Genomic DNA, 18,898 nt, shown 5'->3' with positions numbered 1-18,898 from the left:
TATTCTCACATAAACACTATCATTTCAATCCCAACCAAACAAGATTGTATAAAAAAAAGATGATAAGAAATCACCTGTACTGTATTACAGTCTAGACAGCCTCAGACTAAGATAGTACATATAATACATAAAACTACAAACAGAGAACAACAAAGACAGCAAAGAGGCCCTCATGAAAAACTATCAAAACTACAACCACAAGTGCGAGTCACAAAGAAGCATTGAGTATTCCTTAAAGCAAGGAGTGCTACACCAAAAGAAAATGCCTGAACATTTTTCTTTTCAAGCAAGGAATGATTTCACAGCATCACAATTTTTTATTATTATTAGAAATTCAAGAATTTTCAAGTAAGAGAAAAAATAATTAAAGAAATAAAATTAAAGGATAAGTTACCCACTTCCAAGTTACATCTGGAGCGGGAAAATATGTGATATACAAGGTAAAACTAAGTGGGAAATTTGGCAGGTCTCCTTGAACATCCTTAGTTTTACCACCTACATAAACACAGGCTGCATAATTACTAAAGGCAACTACAATACTAATTTAATCAGCAGAACATCTTAAGAACCAATAGGTTTATACAAAAACCACAACATCAAATAATCAAGCAGGAACATTTCATACCAATTAATTACTTTACCTGCACTAACATCAAGTGATGATGGCAACAATGTGCATGGTTCTTTGACTAGTTTCTTCTCTATCTTTTTATTTGAAATTCCAACTTTGCTAGATACATGCTGTCATTTTGTTCGAGGCTCTTTTGTGCATGGAGCAGAATGTTTTTTCTATGAAACACCACCTGAATATATTATGCAAAAAAAAAAAAAAGTCAAGCTGAGATGTAATCACTTACATGTAGAAAATGGATTTTTCTTTATTCGATTAACAAACGAAAAGAAAGATGCAGAACTGATGATGATACAATTGTTAAGAATTTACCAACCTTGATCAACAGGTCTTGAGCATAAAGGTGATTTTTTTTGTTGAATTCTCCATCTTCTTCTCAGAAATGTCACAATGATTTTTGGGAACCAAAATTACATCCCTAGATTTCTTCTGGTGAGCATGCAACTTTCTAGAAGCTACTAAAGTTATTTCTGAAGTATTTAAGGACATCAGAAAAAGTAAGTGTGAATGAATTTCTTTCTAAATATTTGTCCACATCACCAATAGTAAGATAAAATGCACTTGAAGCACAGGTTCATAACAAGTGATATCCATACATTATACCCCTCAAGAAGGATAAGAAAATGCTTTTGAGCTTATCCATCAGCTATTAGAGAATAGACAGAGATCCAACAGTGTAGATTTTTTTTATTCTTTGTCAACTTGATTTTCACTTTTGTAAAATGGAATAATAAATATTATTGATGTAAAATAAAAGACTATCAATAGATATAGCAAACTAAGAGAAGAAGCTACAAAAAACTAAATGTAGCACATTGTACTTGTAAAATGTTAATCTAGAACAACTTCAGAACTCAGACATTTTATTGCAACATGTCATTTTAAAGTATATATATCTATATCTAACTAAGCTTGGAAAGAATAAGTTTTCAAACTCTCAAGTGTAAGAAGATAAAGCAGCATCATTTTAGTAATTATGAAAAGGATGAGTATCGATTTCAACACAATCAAAACTTTATAGCAATGTAGATGCTATCCACATCTCTCTACCTATTCTCTCTAGAGTTAGTAGGCATTTGAGATAAAGTAGCGTGCAATGTTTAGTTTCTGACCTCTTGACTTGTTGAAGGTTTCTGAAGATAGCTTAAGGATTTCTTCATGAGGAATGAACTTAACTTTACCAGTTTCTACTGGCTTTTTCTTCTTGGAATGAAGCTGTGAAATTGATAATTTCCCCTTGCTCATTGAAATTGTGACAGCTTCATCTCTCTTCCCAGATTCCATCAAAACTAAGTCACTGACACTTTGGCATGATTCACAGACCCAATCTTTAGGGACCTCGTGCTTTACTTTTCTTCCCATGCAATAACTGAAAACAGAGAGATATAAGAATCATTTATGATTGATTATTATCAATACTTGTATCATCACACACACTCAAAAAGACATGGAAAAAATATATATGAAAGTTAGAAGCAATAAACACGTGTAGAAGAATATCTTCATGTTGAAAACAAGAGCATCATAGAGTTGCAGCACACCATAGCTTACAAACATGAAATTTAGGATCATTGTTCTGAGCTAATGTATTAGCAAACATACGACTTTGCTCCATATCAGCTAAGTTTGCAACATTTACCCCTCTCACATGATCCATTGACATCAACTGAGACTGCTCCTGTGAACAAAATTACAAAATCAAACTCAATGTATGGATGACAATTTTATAATTCTTCAAAAGGCTGAAAGAGCAGCCAAACAATCAATCAAAGAGATACATCCCTTAAGTGGATGAAGTTGATCCAAAAAAGAAGATAGAATTTATAACAAAAAAATATATTTAACTACATTGTAAATCAAAACTTAAGTGATCCAATTTGGATACACGGTCCAAAAGCATTTTTTTACTGTAAAGGCTTACATGCCAATTATCTTTATGGTTAGTATTTTTAAATCCTATAAATGAATTAACATTATAAGTTTATATCCCATCCTGTGATATTTTTTATAAGATAAACATAAGCAAATATTGCAGCTTTTATATCTAGAAAAGTTAAAACATAAAAATAACAATGAAGTTATACTATTATGATTGACACACCACAAAATTGAGCTCTAAAACTAGTGATAATGGTACTACTGCAGACCTTAAATAATAATGCAAGCTTAAGATATTCAGAGTGTTGGCACTGCAAATCTATTATTAGTACAAAAGATATACATTAAGTTCAACAGAACAAATATTTCAGCAGAAGTCATAATCATGAGGCTCAAACATAATAAAACTAAGCAATCTAGTAATCTACAAATACGCAAGATTAAAAGAAGAGAAAAATATCTTGAAAATTAAAGTTACATTTTCTTCCAAGTCACCAAAGTTGTTTATTTTATTTACTAACTCAGCTTTAGGAATAAAACCTCTCAAACCTTGCAAAGTAAGATTTAAGATTGGTACCAATTGACTAAAAAACAAAACAAATGAAATAAAAGTCACAACTTTATTTAGAGGACATACATTCTCAATTATTTGGAGCCCATTCACATAAGTTTTATCCTCTCTTCATCAAGAATAAGAATTTGACATCGTAGAATTTATCAATGGCCAAATATGTGTCATGCTTACACCTCACATTAACCCAATTCAGCTTGAACAAACAATAATGTAGAAGAAAACTACAAGGCTACACTAACAGTATCATTGAAACATATTTGGAAACAGATGGTGTGCAGCGTCAATATTCTCAAAGAAATAAAAGACTATACTTAAACCAAATAAGAATCAAACCAGAAATAATGTTTAATAAATAGCATGATACTGAACAAGACCCAAAACAGAGAAATGAAAAACAATAATTCATGCAAAATGAGATATGATAGATTTAGAAATGCATACCAACCATTGTTTTTTTCCTAAAAATTGCCTCATTTCTACTTTATAAATGCATACCAACCATTGTTTTTTTCCAAAAAATTCATGGAAAATAGTCTTCTGCCTAGCATCGCTGATTGTGTTAGGCATCCAATGAAAAAGTCCTAAATTCTATCAGAAAGAACCCTCAATTTCGACAGTACTTCAAGCTCCAGTTCATTTCAATATGTCTATGGTCTAAATTTCTAATACCTCAGCCAGTTTTAAGAAAATACAACATATTAATGGAAAAATCAAACAAAAGAACATAACAAAAATAAAATTAATTTATATTCTGCACCCTTAACCATCCATGGATTCAAAATCAGATCGACCATAGTTTCAAACATACCTGAAAACTTGACATCACATTTGAAAAAGCACAGAAACATTAGCCTGTGAACTCGTGCTACTGTGTGCTGTCCAGTCAGCCCCGTTCTTGCGCGATCGATCCCACCCCCCGAGACCCTCGCGCTGTCGAGCCCAGCCACCCCAGAGAACCCCACTCCCCGTTAAGCCCACCCCTTGAGTCCCTCGCCACTGTCGAGCCCTTGAACCCCCAGCTGTCATCGAGCCCAGCCAGAGCGAGAGATGGGAGGACGAAGGAGTGAGAGAGCCGAGCCCCTGCCTCTGCATCGAGCCCACTGCCGTGATCCGACCATTAGCCAACCACCTCACTGTGATCCATGCATGCCGTTAAAGAGGAGGGCTGGTTGGGTTTGAGGAAAAGAATGAGAGAGAGTGAGATTGAGGATGAGGGTTGATAGGGTTTAGTTATTATTATTATTATTGTTTGTTAAAAAAATATATAGTTATTATTATAAAAATATTTAAATACAAAGTATAATGATATTAAGAAAAAATAATACAATAAAATATTAATGATATATTATTAGTTTTTATTTTCTAATTATATTTAAAAACTAACAACTTATAATTTTTTTTAAAAAATTATTAAAGCATTTAACCATATATAAATAATTTAATTTCAACTATTACTTTAAGCCCAGTTGTTTTTAAGACTCGCAAAGCGAGTCCTTAAAGAGTATTAAGGACTCCCAAAGCAAGTCCTTAAAATTATTAAGTAAAACACTCATTTTTTAGCCCTCATTCTTCTAGGACTCGTATATTTTTTTAGGACATTCATTGCGAGTCCTAAATTGTGTTTTTTCAAGACTCTCAATAAGTGTCTTAAAAACTCCATAAATATTTTTAAGGACTTGCATTTATGTGTGTGTCCTGAAAAAGTGTCTCGTAAAGGGTATTTTGTAGTAGTGTCTCTTGTGATTTATTATTCTCCTTTTTATTCAAACTTGAAGCCCTAGGGTTCATTGTGCATGCAAGTAATCTAAAAGCCGTGCATGGCCTTGTTCTTGTGTTCTAGGGTTCAAGAGAAGCCTTACTAGTCGGATCTCCAAGTTGAGCACCATTGGGATCAAATAAAGCAAGGTAAGAGGTTTTTGTGAGCTTGCATGTTCTTGTACATCATTTAAGTTTTTTTCTACCCTAATCCTTTTCTTAAATTTTTCATGTGGGACTTGGGGCTCAGTTTTGAGAGTTTAGAGCCACAAGGGAAGGTCATGAAGAGCTAAGGAACTCATATCCAAGATAGGGCTTCGAAAGGTTGAATGTATGGTTGAGCCCTTTATGTTTTGTGGTGATTCTTGTAGATCTTGATATATAGGGTGTTTCAATTGTTTTTGAGCTTATTTTATGCTTAAGGTTGAGATATATTTGTGGTATGATGATTTGCATGCATGCATGTGGCTAGGGTTATGCTAGAAGTGTTTATTGATTTTAGCTTTTGTAAAAATGCATGCTGCCAAAATTTTGTGGTCTGGCTTCCAACGGATCATATCGCACTCTCCTACCTCTGTCTGTGAAACATATCTGTGTAGTTTCATATTTCTTTGTGAGTACCTTATGATAAGCTTTGGACAATCATAAAAATATATTTTTAAACCCAAGTTATGAACGTTTTTGCATTTCGATGTAAATCTAGAAATTTTCTGGGCAGCATGCACTTCCCAAATTGTTCACTTTTGAATAAGTTTTACTATTCAAAAAGCTATGAAATTTGGAAGGGTGTTAGTTTAAACATGTATAAGGGTCACTATATAAGTTTAGGGAAAATGTGTTAAGGTGTAAGTGATGTGATTTTTCAAAGGTTGCCCCAAAAACCAAAATACGAGTTATCCGATATGAGAGTTCTCTAGTTAAAGAATATTAAGATGCACGGCATAGAGAGCGTGTTGCAGTGAGGCCAATTTTCTCATGATACTGTAAAGACTGAAACGACATCCAGCCTTATACACTATAAGTTGTATAAGAGGCTATAGAATAGAGTCTTTAAGGGAACGTTATTGCATGTAGGTATCATAGAATATTAGTTATAAGGGTAGGCCACAGTTAATCCGAGTACACTGTATTAATTATAGTAATCGCGAAAAAGGAAAATGAATAGCGGTATTAAAGATCCAGCTGGAAGCTAAGGACTCTAAGTAAGTTAGCCTTTCTCTTTCTTGGCTACAACATGAATATACTAGTGTGTGATTGTATTAGTAAATTACACAAGTTTTGGTTTAGGTCATTAAGACAAGGGTATGCTTAATGCCTACTCTTGCAATGATTTGGCATTCTGTGGCTAAATGGTAAGTAGGTTCGGGTTGGAGCCACAACGCTAACTTAAAATAGTTTGGGTTGGAACTAGGACATGGTAGGTATATAGTCCGGGTTGGAGTCAAGACATGACAAGTATATAGTCTGGGATAAAGCCAGGACAATGGTAATATAGTCCAGGTTGGAGCCATGGAAATGGTAATATGGTCCAGGTTGGAGCTAGGACATGGTAAAATTATAGTTCGGGTTGGAACTAGGACAATGGTAATATAGTCCGGGTTAGAGCCAGGACAAAATGCTGGAACCGGGTTTAGGCCCGGATCCCTTGTCGTTAATTTATTGAATAGTTATGATATGTGTTATATATCATGAATGTTCTGAGATTTTCTGCATGCAGGTTATCACGATATGTGAAACATTGTTTGTTAGGTACAATCAAAGTATTTGATTCTAATTTGGTTATTGTTTGAGAATTGTACGATAGGGTTTGGATTTATCCAATACCCTAATGATCGATAGTGATAACTACCTTAGGGCAACCCGTTATTGAGTTTAGTATATTTTTGTGCAAGGCTATTCTTACTAAGCATTTTCTCTTACCAAATTGTTTCTTGTTGTAGGTAAGTGCAAAAGCAAAGTGGAGTAGTGAACGCTGGAGTCTGCTTGTTGATATGTAAATGTGGCCCGACCTGGGAAGGTTTTCGATGGATCACCATTTTGAAAAGAAAAAGCTGGAAGTTTGTTATTTCTTTTGGGATAACTGCTTTGTTATAACTCTGTGGAAGAGTAGTTGTATTTCTGTTTATTAAACTAAAAGTGTGCGTACATGATTTTTTTTACAAGTTTTTTTTGTATGGATTTTCTGTACAATGAGTTAAAAGTAAAAAAAAAAAGTAATTTCTTCATGAGTTGGCCTTGTATGTTTTGAGGGTTGTTACAGTTTCTACAATTAATGTGATCTAAATAATTACCCATTTCATTCATGTAACTATACTAAAACACTTTTTAAATAAAGTTGGTTATTTTAAAAGACTATTAAAACTATTACCTTCATTATGGTGTGACTTACCAAGTATAAACTAATTTAACACTTAGTAGTTTAAATGCAATTGATTTCTCCAAAATAATTCACATAAACAATTAGGACGTTCTTAAATAATCATGTTTTTGAAAAATGCATGATTAATGAAAACTGTGTGGGGTTTTATGAATGGAATGTAATTGACTAATGCATGATCATGTTTTCAATCAAATTTTAATTAACATTTATTTAAATAAATACAATAAATGAGAAAATAAATAATAAATGATAAACCAAGTACTATTGAGTATTTCTAAATTTGCAACCTTTAGAAATAAAATTATAAAATAGGCCTATAGTTGTTTGCAAGACTCCAAGAATGGTTCTCCTTTGTTTTAGGCTTTCTTTATAAATCTTAGGAATTTCTTTGACCCAGCTAATTAATTAGAAACTAACTTTCTAACTAAATTATTTAATGAAAACTAAATTTTAATTAAATAACCATTTTTTCATCTTTTTAAATTAGTTAAATTTAAATAATTAAATAATCAAATTCTAATAATCATTTAAACTTGAGATAATATTTTACAAGTAAAAGATATTTTATTTTTCCAACAAAAATAAAATAAGATAATTAATCTTTGAAATCAAATAATTTAAAATTTTACATAAATAAAAGATATTAGCCCAAAATTACGATCTAGCTTGGGCACCAAGATTGGTGCCGTATACCACTAGGGTCGCCGCCTAGGTGAGCCTCAAAAGGGCTCGGCTAGCTTTTGTAGTTCAGCTGGCGCAGAGGCTCAGCGATGGGACGAAGCATGTAGTTTTAGTGCAAATGCAAGGGCAGCGCAGGGGTGCAGGTTAGCTGGGCAGGCGTGGGGCGTGCACGGGGCCCGCCTGGAGGCATGCGTGTGGAAGTAGGACCGTGCCTTAGTGATGTGCGCAGGAGCAGGGACTTGGGTCATTGGCTTGGTGGCTGGTGGCTCGGGTCATCTTTTCTTGGTGTACAGAATTTTCAAATCTTAAATTTCAAAAATAAATTTACAAAAATCCTATGCCGTTTATGGCTTACACAAGATCTAGAAATTCAAATTCCTAACCCAATTACACCATATAATTAATGTCCATCAATTAACCATACATTTAAAAAACACATCCATCCATTCATTATACATATCAACATACATGTAACAAATGCAAGAAACCCACACAACATTTAATATATATATGTAGACTGGTCTGGTACAAATTTTTGGTATTAAATATGATAAATCAGGATACGCAGTGGAATGAATCTTTTAAAAAAAAATTAATACCAGCGAGGATCATACATATATATATATATATTAATTCAAACACAAATAGATTATATATTACATCTTTTAGCCTGTCAAGAGTCCACGAATCTTTTTGTAAAAATCAACGATCTTCCTATACTTATTCTGAAAACTCACACTTTGATCTTCCAGAAAAATTCTCAAACACATAAGGACGTGTGTGGGCACGTAAGATTCAAACAATGATTTAGAACTCTCTAGATGTACTGAGCACATGAGATCTATAGAGGGTTGAGAAGAGAGAGGCTATAGAAATTTCTAGAATTTCAGGTTTAGGAAGTTCTTTTGTTTCTTTTCTTGAGATAGTCTAATAGTCATAAACCACTTAAAACTTCTTCTGAAAGTGTTGCTTCTTTCAGGTTTATAAAGTTGATTAACTAATTTAATTAATATTTATTTTATTTAAAATAAAACTGATTAGTTACTTCTTATTTAATTATTTAATTTAAATCATATTTAAAAAGAATAAATAAATAAAGAAATAAGTTTGAAATTTAAAATTCAAATCACATGGATATTTGTATCCCTGAATGGCGCCGCACACACTCACTGTACAGTGAGTGTGTCGTGAGCCACATTAGGGTTTTCCCTAATTTCTCATCTTTTTGTTAAATTAATATCTAATATATATAATATATTTATTCCAAAAATAAATATCAGTTAATTAAAAATTAACTTTATCTTAAAATATCAATTTTAAATAAATAAAGAAATATCTGTTATAAACATATTATAATAGAGGTTGGGAAATTGAACGCAAGAGAAAGGGAGAGAGATTGGTGTGGAAGAGAGGGGAAGACAGGAAATTCATTTTTCCATTTTTTTAAATTTTTAAATCAATAAATAACAATAAGGTAAGAGTATTTGAGGTATTGGTTGTCTTGTGCTAATTTGGAAAGTTGGAAGATTGAGAATGAGTGTTAATGGCCTTGTGACCAAGACATAAAGAGAGAGATGGTGTGATGGGGTACTCGATCAAGGCAAGGGATTTAGTTTCCCTTTTTGGGCTCCATCACTTAAAGTTGGGGGAAAATAATCAAGGGGGAGGATAGGATTTTGAATGAGGATATTTCCTCTTAGGGTTAGGCATGGTGGAGATAAAAGGAAAGAGCGGAAATTCTCTCTACCATTGAGTATTGTGGCCCTGCACCTAGAGAGAGTGGGAGAGGCGTGGTTGAGAGAAAGAAAGAAAGAAATAATGAAAAGAGAGAGAGAGAGAGAGTGAGGGTGAGAGATCGTGAAGGAGAAGATGTAGGTGAAGAGTAGGTATTCGAAAATTGATAGTGTTGACCCTCGATTTAGTCAACGAAACGGAGTCACTAAAAATGATAAGAATTAATACACTGAATGCAAGAACTAAAACAACACACAAATTTTATGGTGGTTCGGCCCCAGAGATTGGTAATAACCTACGCCCACTTAGTGATTTTATTGATGTAAACTCTGAATCCTGAGATCAATGAACTATGGTTCAATATGTTTCACAAGCTCCAAAGTGGAAAACAAAATCCTGTATAAAAGCACTTGTTCTCTCTGATTACAAATTATTGCGTCCCTCTAAATGAATCCCACGAGTCCTATTTATAGGCTCCAAGATTTACATATGGGCCTATGGGCCATCCATAACTTGTGCTACAAGCATATTTAAATAATAATAATATAAATAATGATATTTACATGTAAAGAGAATCAATTATCCTAGAAATATCTAACTCATACTTGTCCTTGAATTCTGGCTTCGATCCCACGAGCAGACTGATCGCATATGTCAGCACATCAACTTCCCTGTTACTCAGCATGTTCCTCACGCCTATCCAGCAGTTCAATTTTCTTTTAATCTCCTGGTCATTGGTCGACTAGACTTTCATCAATAAATAGTCACATGTTGTAGATGTGTGCCTAGATCGTGCCACATCATCAAGAAAATATTTTTGGGAAAACAATTGCCCCCAATGTTTATTTTAATCCAATCAACATTTAATAAACTTACTCGACCAGTAATCCAGCTGACCTGTCACATCTGTCAGTGGTTACTTTTCCAAAAAACCAAGTAATCATCACCCTTCTGGTTCACACGTTCTGACGGTTATTGCGATTTTCCATGCATCAAGACTCCATTCTCATCATTACCTTGCATTAATGCTCTGATCAATATAAATATAGGCCCTCGCACTTCTTTTTATTTTTTACCCGATCCTTTTCTCTCCTCAAGAACACCCAGAAAAACCTCCAAGAAAACCATCGTCTTCAATTCGATCTGAGGCGTCTACTATCAACTCCAAGCACCATACTCGTGTTTTCTTCAACAAATTTGTACTTCAAGTATGTTTTTGAATATATCTTCTTAGGTTTGTAGCAATTTTCACGTATTTTGGCCCTGATTTGCCTGTTTCCACATCTGGGCTGACACTATTCCTAGAAAGTTTTTTGGGTAATAAGGTTTAGGTAAGAATACATAGAATAACTATGCTAGGATAGGGATTTTGTGCAGTATAATGTATAAAAAATGTTTAACAAGAAATAGGGAGTATATTTAAACTGATTTTGGGTCCATAGTCGAAGTGAAAATTCAATTTTGAGTGTTTCGGGAAAACTTGGTTTTTCCCGCCTGTTTTTGGAGTTGAAAAGTTTTTCCGGAAAAACTTTTTAAATTCGCTTTTTGATCTGTTTATCCACACTGCTCACATATTTATTGTGTTTTTATCGGGATGTTGCTGGTCATATAAAAGTTGTATGTTTTATACCTTTTTCTTCTATCTATTGGTCAAAGATTCTCACTTCTCCTTTGCTCTTCTCAGATATTCATGCATTATCCCTGAGGAGGTGAGAGACAAATAGACGACGATATCCTCGCTTTGCTATTCGAGGATCAATAATAACCTTCTCTATCTTTTTCATATCCTCCAACATAACAACCAAACCTTACGACCAGTCCTTCTCATAATCCTCCACAAAACCAACAGAACATGGGTCGCGTTAAACACATTGCTCATAGAAAAAGAAAACCCACAAAGTCACCAACCAGCTAGCTTGGAGCCGATACCGAGGGTCCCTCAAACGACCCTCAATCATTAAATTTTGGACCACCAGATATTCAACCTAGGGCCCATCCAAGCGATGGCCCTCGTACAGAGGTAACCTGGTACATGGCCCCTTCGAGCATCATATCGACCAGAATGGTGGCTAAGTATCCCAAGAAGTACGGGCTTCTTGGGATTAATTTAATGCCTGCTCGAGGTACCACATAGAAGCAAGGGCAATCTTGCCCTTGCATGACTTTTTCTGAGGGGTGGCCAATTACTTCAAGGTCACCCCTTTCCAAATAATTCCCAATCGATATAGGGTACTTTCAACACTTTATATCCTGTACAACCACAAAAAATGGTCTATGCCCATTCCTCACGAGATCAATTATTTGTTCGATCTCAAATCCAACCCCAATAAAAGAAACACGGTGTTTTTCAACTTCTATCCCCATGAATCTGCTCGCACATTCCTGAGTGACATAATTTATAAGTCCAACGTGGGAAAGTACTTCTAGGAGTACTTCCTCAGTACCGACTTGGTCGCCAACAACATGGCCTTCACTTGAGGAGGTAAACTCTTAATCTTTGTTCGACATTCCACTTGTCATTTTTCTTCATTTCCTTGTCCTTAATTGGTTTGCATTGTATCTAGATCCATGGTACTGACCAGACCTTACTCTAAAAGTGGAGATAAGAGTCGCAGCCTTGGCATGCATGAAGAACGTAGAAAAAAGCGTCAAGGAGCTGGTCACGGAGAGTGATTTAAGGTTGGTCGGCCTTTTAGAACCTCACCAAGAAGTGAGAGAATCAACTGCAGGGAGTGCCACAGGAAGGGAACCGAAGCACAAGAAAACCTCGATCAACAGCAGGATGTGCACAGCCCCGAAGGCAAAGACCAACGGGAGTGACCATTCGAGAGCCACGCCCCAACACTCGTCCAGCCAGTACCCCTCCCCAACATGGGAGGGGCAAACAAAAATTACCTTAATATGTTTGTCCTATAATTGAATCCTTAGACGAGAACGGTATAGATTTTTCACTCTTAGATAAAGTGCCCATCTCTTATCATTTATTTGATAGGGACGACAACTTTAAATTTACGACTAGTAGTTTTAGCTTTGACTTCTTCAAGGCAGATAGTGAGTGTAGCAGTAGTTCTTTAAATATTATAGCGATCAGTAATTGTAGTTCGGGTATGTCATTTAGAATTCCTTTTAGTGTGTTTCCTTATCATGCAAAACTATTTCTTAACTTCTACTCGATTATTTTCCTTGTAGTCATGCAGATTGATGACGTGTTCAACATCTATACTTCTGGAGGCAAACTGGCCAGCTCGATGAAATTGAGCAGAAAAAACACTGGAGATGCCAGCAGGGAACCATCGAGGAAACTGATGTGATCAGACGATCCTTCAGCCCCTACTCCTTCCAAAACCACAACACCTCCTCGCGTCGTGCCCTCCAGCGACCAGGCAGCTTTGGCAGCAGAGTCGTTGAGCAATGTCTATCGCTCAACCAACGATAGACTTCAAAAGTTAATCAAGCATCGTCATAGTCAAGAAGCTTTTGTTTCTCTCTCCTCGATTAAACATAACCAAATCCTTGGTCGAGGGTTAAAAAAAATCCTCAGTGTAAGTTCCTAGTCTTTAATTGTACTTGAACACCCTCTCTTTTTCTAATTTTTTATGACTTTATCTTTCTTTTGTTCGCATGTTATTCATACCGTAACAAATGGTTGACACCAAGCCGAGGAGATTGACGTAAAACATTTCGAGGAGGTCATGGCATGGGAGGCTAAAGTCAAGGCAGCCAACGACAAAGATGCAACTTTGACTTAGGAGTTAAAAAAGAGCCAAGAAGATGTGCCTAAAGATGTTGTTACGAAGGATAAAATCAAAGAAGCCTCGAAAACCAATTTCAAAGAAGCAGCCAAGCTTCTAGGGGATCTGCACGCAAGCATGAAAGAAGTGAATGGCCTAGAGGATCGTGTGAAGCTACTCGAAGAACAAAATGCCCAAAACCTAGAGAAGTATCGAGGAGTTGCATTCACCTGCTTTTACATGTTTTGGAAGAACAACCCAGAGGCAAACTTCATAGTATCCTTTCCCATATTTTTCTCATGTGTTTACATATGTTTAGGATATGCTTTGCTCGCTTAGTATTGTATATTCCCCCCTGGTGATCGAGGAGTTTAAGATTCTCGGTCACTTGTCACTAACCAATTCTTATTCGAACATTAGTGCTCATGTACTTGTAAATAATCGATGATAATATAGCAAAACAACACACGTAATGAGCAAATACTTGTAATAAGTACAATAATTGGCAAGAATAAATGGCTGCGCAAAGTTCCTTTTATTTCTCGTAAAAAAATGGACAAAATTTGTGTCTGTACGAGTGATGAAAAACTGATCTTACACTTATAAGCGACCAACCATCTAACTGGCCAGCCCTTATTAAAAAGACTTCTAAACTGTAAAATTAAAACAAGAAAAATCTTTAAAAAGAAATGTTCATTGGTAGTACTTGCACAGGTGTTCTCCATTCAAATAGCGAGGAACGAGATCTCCATTTAAGCGAGCAAGTTTGTAGGTGCCTGGTTGAAGAATTTCTTCTATTTGATACAGACCCTCCTAGTTTGGTCTGAGCACTCCAGCAGCTTGATCGCAAGTGTTGAGAAAAACTCTTCTAAGCACCAAATTTCCCACGTCAAACTTTCTTTCGCGTACTTTGGAGTTAAAATATCGAGCGACCTTTTGTTGATAAGCTGCCACTCATAGTTGAGCATGCTTGCGCCTTTCGTTGACCAAGTCAAAAGACTCCATTAATAACTGGTTATTCGTCTTCTGTTCATATGTCATCCTTCTATGCGATGGTGGATCTAACTCAACTAGTAACATGGCTTCATACCCATAGGCTAAGGAAAATGGTGTATGGCCTGTTGTTGTTCGGTGAGATGTTCTATACGAATAGAGTACTTCTGGCAATTATTCTGGCCACACTCCCTTTGCTTCTTCAAGCCTCTTCTTCAGTGTGTCATTTAGAGTTTTTTTTACAGCTTTTACCTATCCGTTGGCTTTTCGATGGACAACTGATAAAAAGCTCGTCGTTATGCCATGCCGCTCGCAGAAATCGTTAAACAGATCACTGTCAAATTGTGTGCTATTATCTCATACAATATTTTTTGGCAATCCAAATCGACATACAATTTTTTTTTACAAAGAAATCCAGCATATTCTTGGTCGTGATTGTTGCGAGCGGTTTAGCTTCAGCCCACTTAGTATAGTCAACAATAACTACTGCATACTTGACAATCCATTTTCCTGTTGGTAAGGATCCGGTCAAATCTATTCCCCAGACTGTGAATGAACATGGGCTTCTCATCTGTTTAATCTCATTTGGGATTTCTCGAGGTATCTTGGAGAATCGTTGGCATTTATAACACTTCTTAACGAATTCCACGGAATCCTCGATCATCGTAGGATAGAAATACCCTTGTTGGAGAATCTTCTTTGACAAACTTTGCCCCCCAGCATGATCTCCACTGAATATTTCATGTACTTCTCTCATCAATTATTTAGCTTTTTCCTTGGAGATACATCTTAATAAAGGCATTGAAAATACTCATCGATATAGGATTCCATCAAGCAGGATAAATTGAGCTGATTGCCTTTGCAGTTCCTTGCCTTATTACTATCTGCTGGTAACAAACCATGTTCGAGAAATTGAACAATGGGAGTCATACACGTGTCAGACACTTGTATTTCTAGGGAGGATTCTTCCACATGAATTTTGGATGCTGATAAGCATTTGACTGGTACTATGATTAAAGTGTCGGCATCTTTGGCCCTTGCTAACTTGGCTAAGGCATCAGCATTTGAGTTCTGGTCGCGAGGTACATGCTGGAGAGTACAGTTTTTGAACTGTGCTAGTAAGTCCTTCTCCTTGTTTAGATACACAACCATATTAAGACCCCTAGCCTGATATTCTCCAATAATCTGATTAACAACTAGCTCGGAATCACTGTATATTTCTATTTACTTTATGTTCATCTCCTTAGCTATTCTCAAACTTGCGAGCATTGCCTCTTACTCGACTGCCCGTAAAGATGAATTTAATTGCACTGTAAAACTGATGTCCCTCGAGGGTGATTAAGATCAACCCTGCTCCTGCGTTGTGCTCATTAGATGACCTTTATATGAATAGTCTCCAGGCGGGTGTTTGGTCTTGATCATTTTTCTCTATAATCGGCTCGCTGGATGGGAGTGTGGTGAATTCAGCTACAAAATCCACTAAGGTTTGTCCCTTTATGGCTGCTCGAGGTGCATAGGAAATTTTGAACTGCCCTAGCTCAACTGCCCATTTTAACAGTCGACCAGCGACTTCTGGTTTCTGGAAGACTTGTCGTAGTGGCTGGTCGGTAAGAACTATTATGGGGTGAGCTTGAAAGAAGGGTCGTAGTTTTCTAGATGCCAGTATTAAGAAGTAAGCTAATTTCTCTATAGCCAGATATCGTAATTCTTCTCCCAGTAGCCTGGCAGCATACTCTGTTATGGCTAAACAGATGTACAAAGTCTCTCCTTTGACTGGCTTGCACAAAATGGGAGGTCACGACATATGTGACTTAAGTGTCTGAAAAGCCTTTTTGCATTCTTCTGTCCACTAGAACTTTTTGTTTCCTTTGAGTAGATTAAAAAATGGGATGAACTTGTCAGTAAACTTAGATATGAATCTACTCAGAGCTGTAATTCTCCCTACTAGGCTTTGTACATCTTTAACATTGGCTGGTGATTGCATCTCGATTAGTGCTCGAGTCTTTTCGGGATTGGCTTCGATTCCTCGCAAGTTTACTATGAATCCCACAAATTTTCTCGATACAACACCAAAGGAACACTTGAGAAGATTAAGCTTCATCTTATATTTGGTCAAGATGTTGAAGCATTTCTGCATGTCCTTGAAGTGTTCACTAGCCTTTCTCGACTTAACCAGCATATCATCGACATAAACCCCCATGTTATTATCGATCTGCTCTTTGAACATGTAGTTGACTAGTCGCACCAGCATTTTTCAAACTGAAGGGCATTATTTTGTATCAGTAAAGTCAAGTATCTTTTCAAAAGCTAGTGTGCTCTTCATCAGGTGGATGCATACTAATTTGATTATGACCAAAATATGCATCCATGAATGACATCACTTCATGTCCTAATGTAGCGTCGACCAGCTGGTTGATTCTTGGAAGGGGGAAACAATCCTTCAGGCAGGCTTTATTAAGGTTTGGGAAATCCATGCACGTCCTCCACTTACAATTTGGTTTAGGAACTAGTACGGGATTAGAGACCCAAGATGGATAAAACGCTACCTTGATGAATTTATTTTCCTTCAGCTTCTCGACTTCTTCTATTAAGGCTTTATACCTGTCCTTGTCGAGCAGCCTTCTTTTCTGTTGCACTAGGGATGGGTCTATCCCAACCATGTCTTTATGTGACCAGGCAAAGACCTCTTGGTTCCTCTTAAAAAACTCCACCAGTTCATTTTTTATTGTTGTCTCTAAGATTTTACTGACTTTCACAACCCTGGTCAGATCTTCCTCTTCTAGTCGGACCTCCTCCAGGTCCACCACAGGCCCAACCTTTTCTTCTAAATCCCCAAAGCGAGGAATTAAGTCCATATCCTCACTTTGGGCAACACTCTATTTGGTGACTTGTTCACCTGATTGGGCTTGTGACTCGTTTACCACCAGCAACCTTTTTTCTGCTCTGCTTCTCAATCTGCCCCTTCTTTACTTTGTGATCAAGGAATTGTAGCATTCTCTGGCCTCTCGCTGATTTCCCAACATGCACCCAATAACTACATCGGTTGGAAACTTCACGAAAAGATGCCGGACCGAAGTTACTGCTTGCAGATCTACGAATATGGGTCTTCTGATCACAGCATTGTACGCAGAAGAACAATCAAATACTATAAAAGTAGCGAGTAATGTCCTATTCGTGAGTATAGTTCCTGCTGTGACTGGGAGTCTCACTGACCTAGTTGGTGCTAGCCCCTCGCTAGAAAAATCATAGATGGTTTGGTTGCATGGTTCTAAATCTTACAATAACAATTTCATTCTTTCCAATGAAGATTTGTATAGGATATTGACCAAGCTCCCCGTATCAATGAACACTCGTTTCACCATCATGTTGGCGATTCGGACGTCCACAACCAAAGGATCTGAGTGGGGGAAGCAGACATCGAGCCTTTTTGGGAGTTCGCTCCTCGACGTTTAGCATCTCTATGTCCTGATGGTGATGTAGGGTTCTAGCATATCTTTCCCTCACCTTACCACTGTGACCTGATATATGTGGTCCCCCACAGATGGTTTGTAATGTACTAGCAATAGGAGCTGGCTGTAGAGGAGGCGAGCGTTGGCGTACAAGATCCTGCTCGTTGCGTCCATTAGCCCCTACTAGGAATTTCCACCTGCTCGTACATATATTCTTAGATATCCTTGTCGAATAAGAAACTCGATCTCATCTCATCTTTAAGCCGGTTACACTCATTGGTATCATGGCCAAAGTCGTTAAGGAAACCAAAAAACTTAGTTGTGTCCCTTTTAGATATTTCTTTTCTGATCAGCGCTGGTCGCCTAAAGGGAACCGTGGTATGACTAGTCTGATACACTTCGACTCGACTATCGACCAGGGTTGTGTAATTGGTGAACCTCGACTCGTATCTGTTCTATTTAGGGAACTTTTCATCATATGTCATTGGTTCAATATTTGCCCTTTTTCCTCCATTCTTGTTGCTACTTTTGCCATTGTCGTGGGGTTTACTAGACCCACTGGCAGCTTTGGTCAAGTCTTCCTTCTTGCCCTGTTCGGCCTTTGGAGACTTTCCTTCATTGGCTATAGCCTCTTCCAGCTTGATATTCTTGTCTGCTAGATCCAAAAATTATTTAGTGCTCTTGACTCCATTTTTCTGCAGGCTACTCCAGAGGGGAGATTGGCATTGCACTCTGGTTGTGATTGCCATCATCTTTCCATCATCTCTAACAATTTTGGCCTGAGCAGGTGCTCGCTGAACCGTTGTGTATACTCCATAAGAGTTTCTCCTTCTTTCTATTGATTTTTGACCAACTGACCAGCATAAAATTGACCGTAAAACTCTTTTACAAACATCTCCCGTGAAAGTATGCTGGCCAGTGGAAATTTGAAGTACCACTCCTAAGCAGAGTCAGACAAAGTGGCAGGAAAAATCATGCACCGAGCATCTTCGGACACCTTATGGATGTCCATTTTTATCTCAAATTTGTTTACGTGAGATACATGATCTTCTCTTCAAGTGAAGTTGTGTAGAACTAGCATTTTGAATTTTC

At 36.8% G+C, this 18,898-nt stretch overlaps 1 protein-coding gene and 1 long non-coding RNA gene across 2 annotated transcripts; both read right to left on the bottom strand.

The window, feature by feature from the left end:
* Positions 1-294: 294 nt before the first annotated feature.
* On the bottom strand, positions 295-793 carry LOC133804739 (uncharacterized). Its single transcript, XR_009878598.1, has 2 exons — positions 642-793; positions 295-495 (listed from the first exon to the last, which is right to left on the bottom strand). It is a non-coding gene; the product is annotated as an uncharacterized LOC133804739 (long non-coding RNA).
* Positions 794-1,696: 903 nt separating this feature from the next.
* Positions 1,697-3,625, bottom strand: LOC133806368 (uncharacterized). The gene is made up of 3 exons (XM_062244478.1): positions 3,583-3,625; positions 2,173-2,309; positions 1,697-2,000 (listed from the first exon to the last, which is right to left on the bottom strand). Exons 1-3 carry the CDS (start codon positions 3,583-3,585, stop codon positions 1,697-1,699), a joined length of 444 nt encoding a protein of 147 aa, XP_062100462.1. The 5' UTR covers positions 3,586-3,625.
* Between the last annotated feature and the right edge of the window lie 15,273 nt (positions 3,626-18,898).

Source organism: Humulus lupulus, chromosome X, assembly GCF_963169125.1.
Source record: "Humulus lupulus chromosome X, drHumLupu1.1, whole genome shotgun sequence".
NCBI classification, from domain to species: Eukaryota; Viridiplantae; Streptophyta; class Magnoliopsida; order Rosales; family Cannabaceae; genus Humulus; species Humulus lupulus.
This window is presented reverse-complemented; position numbering and strand designations above follow the sequence as displayed.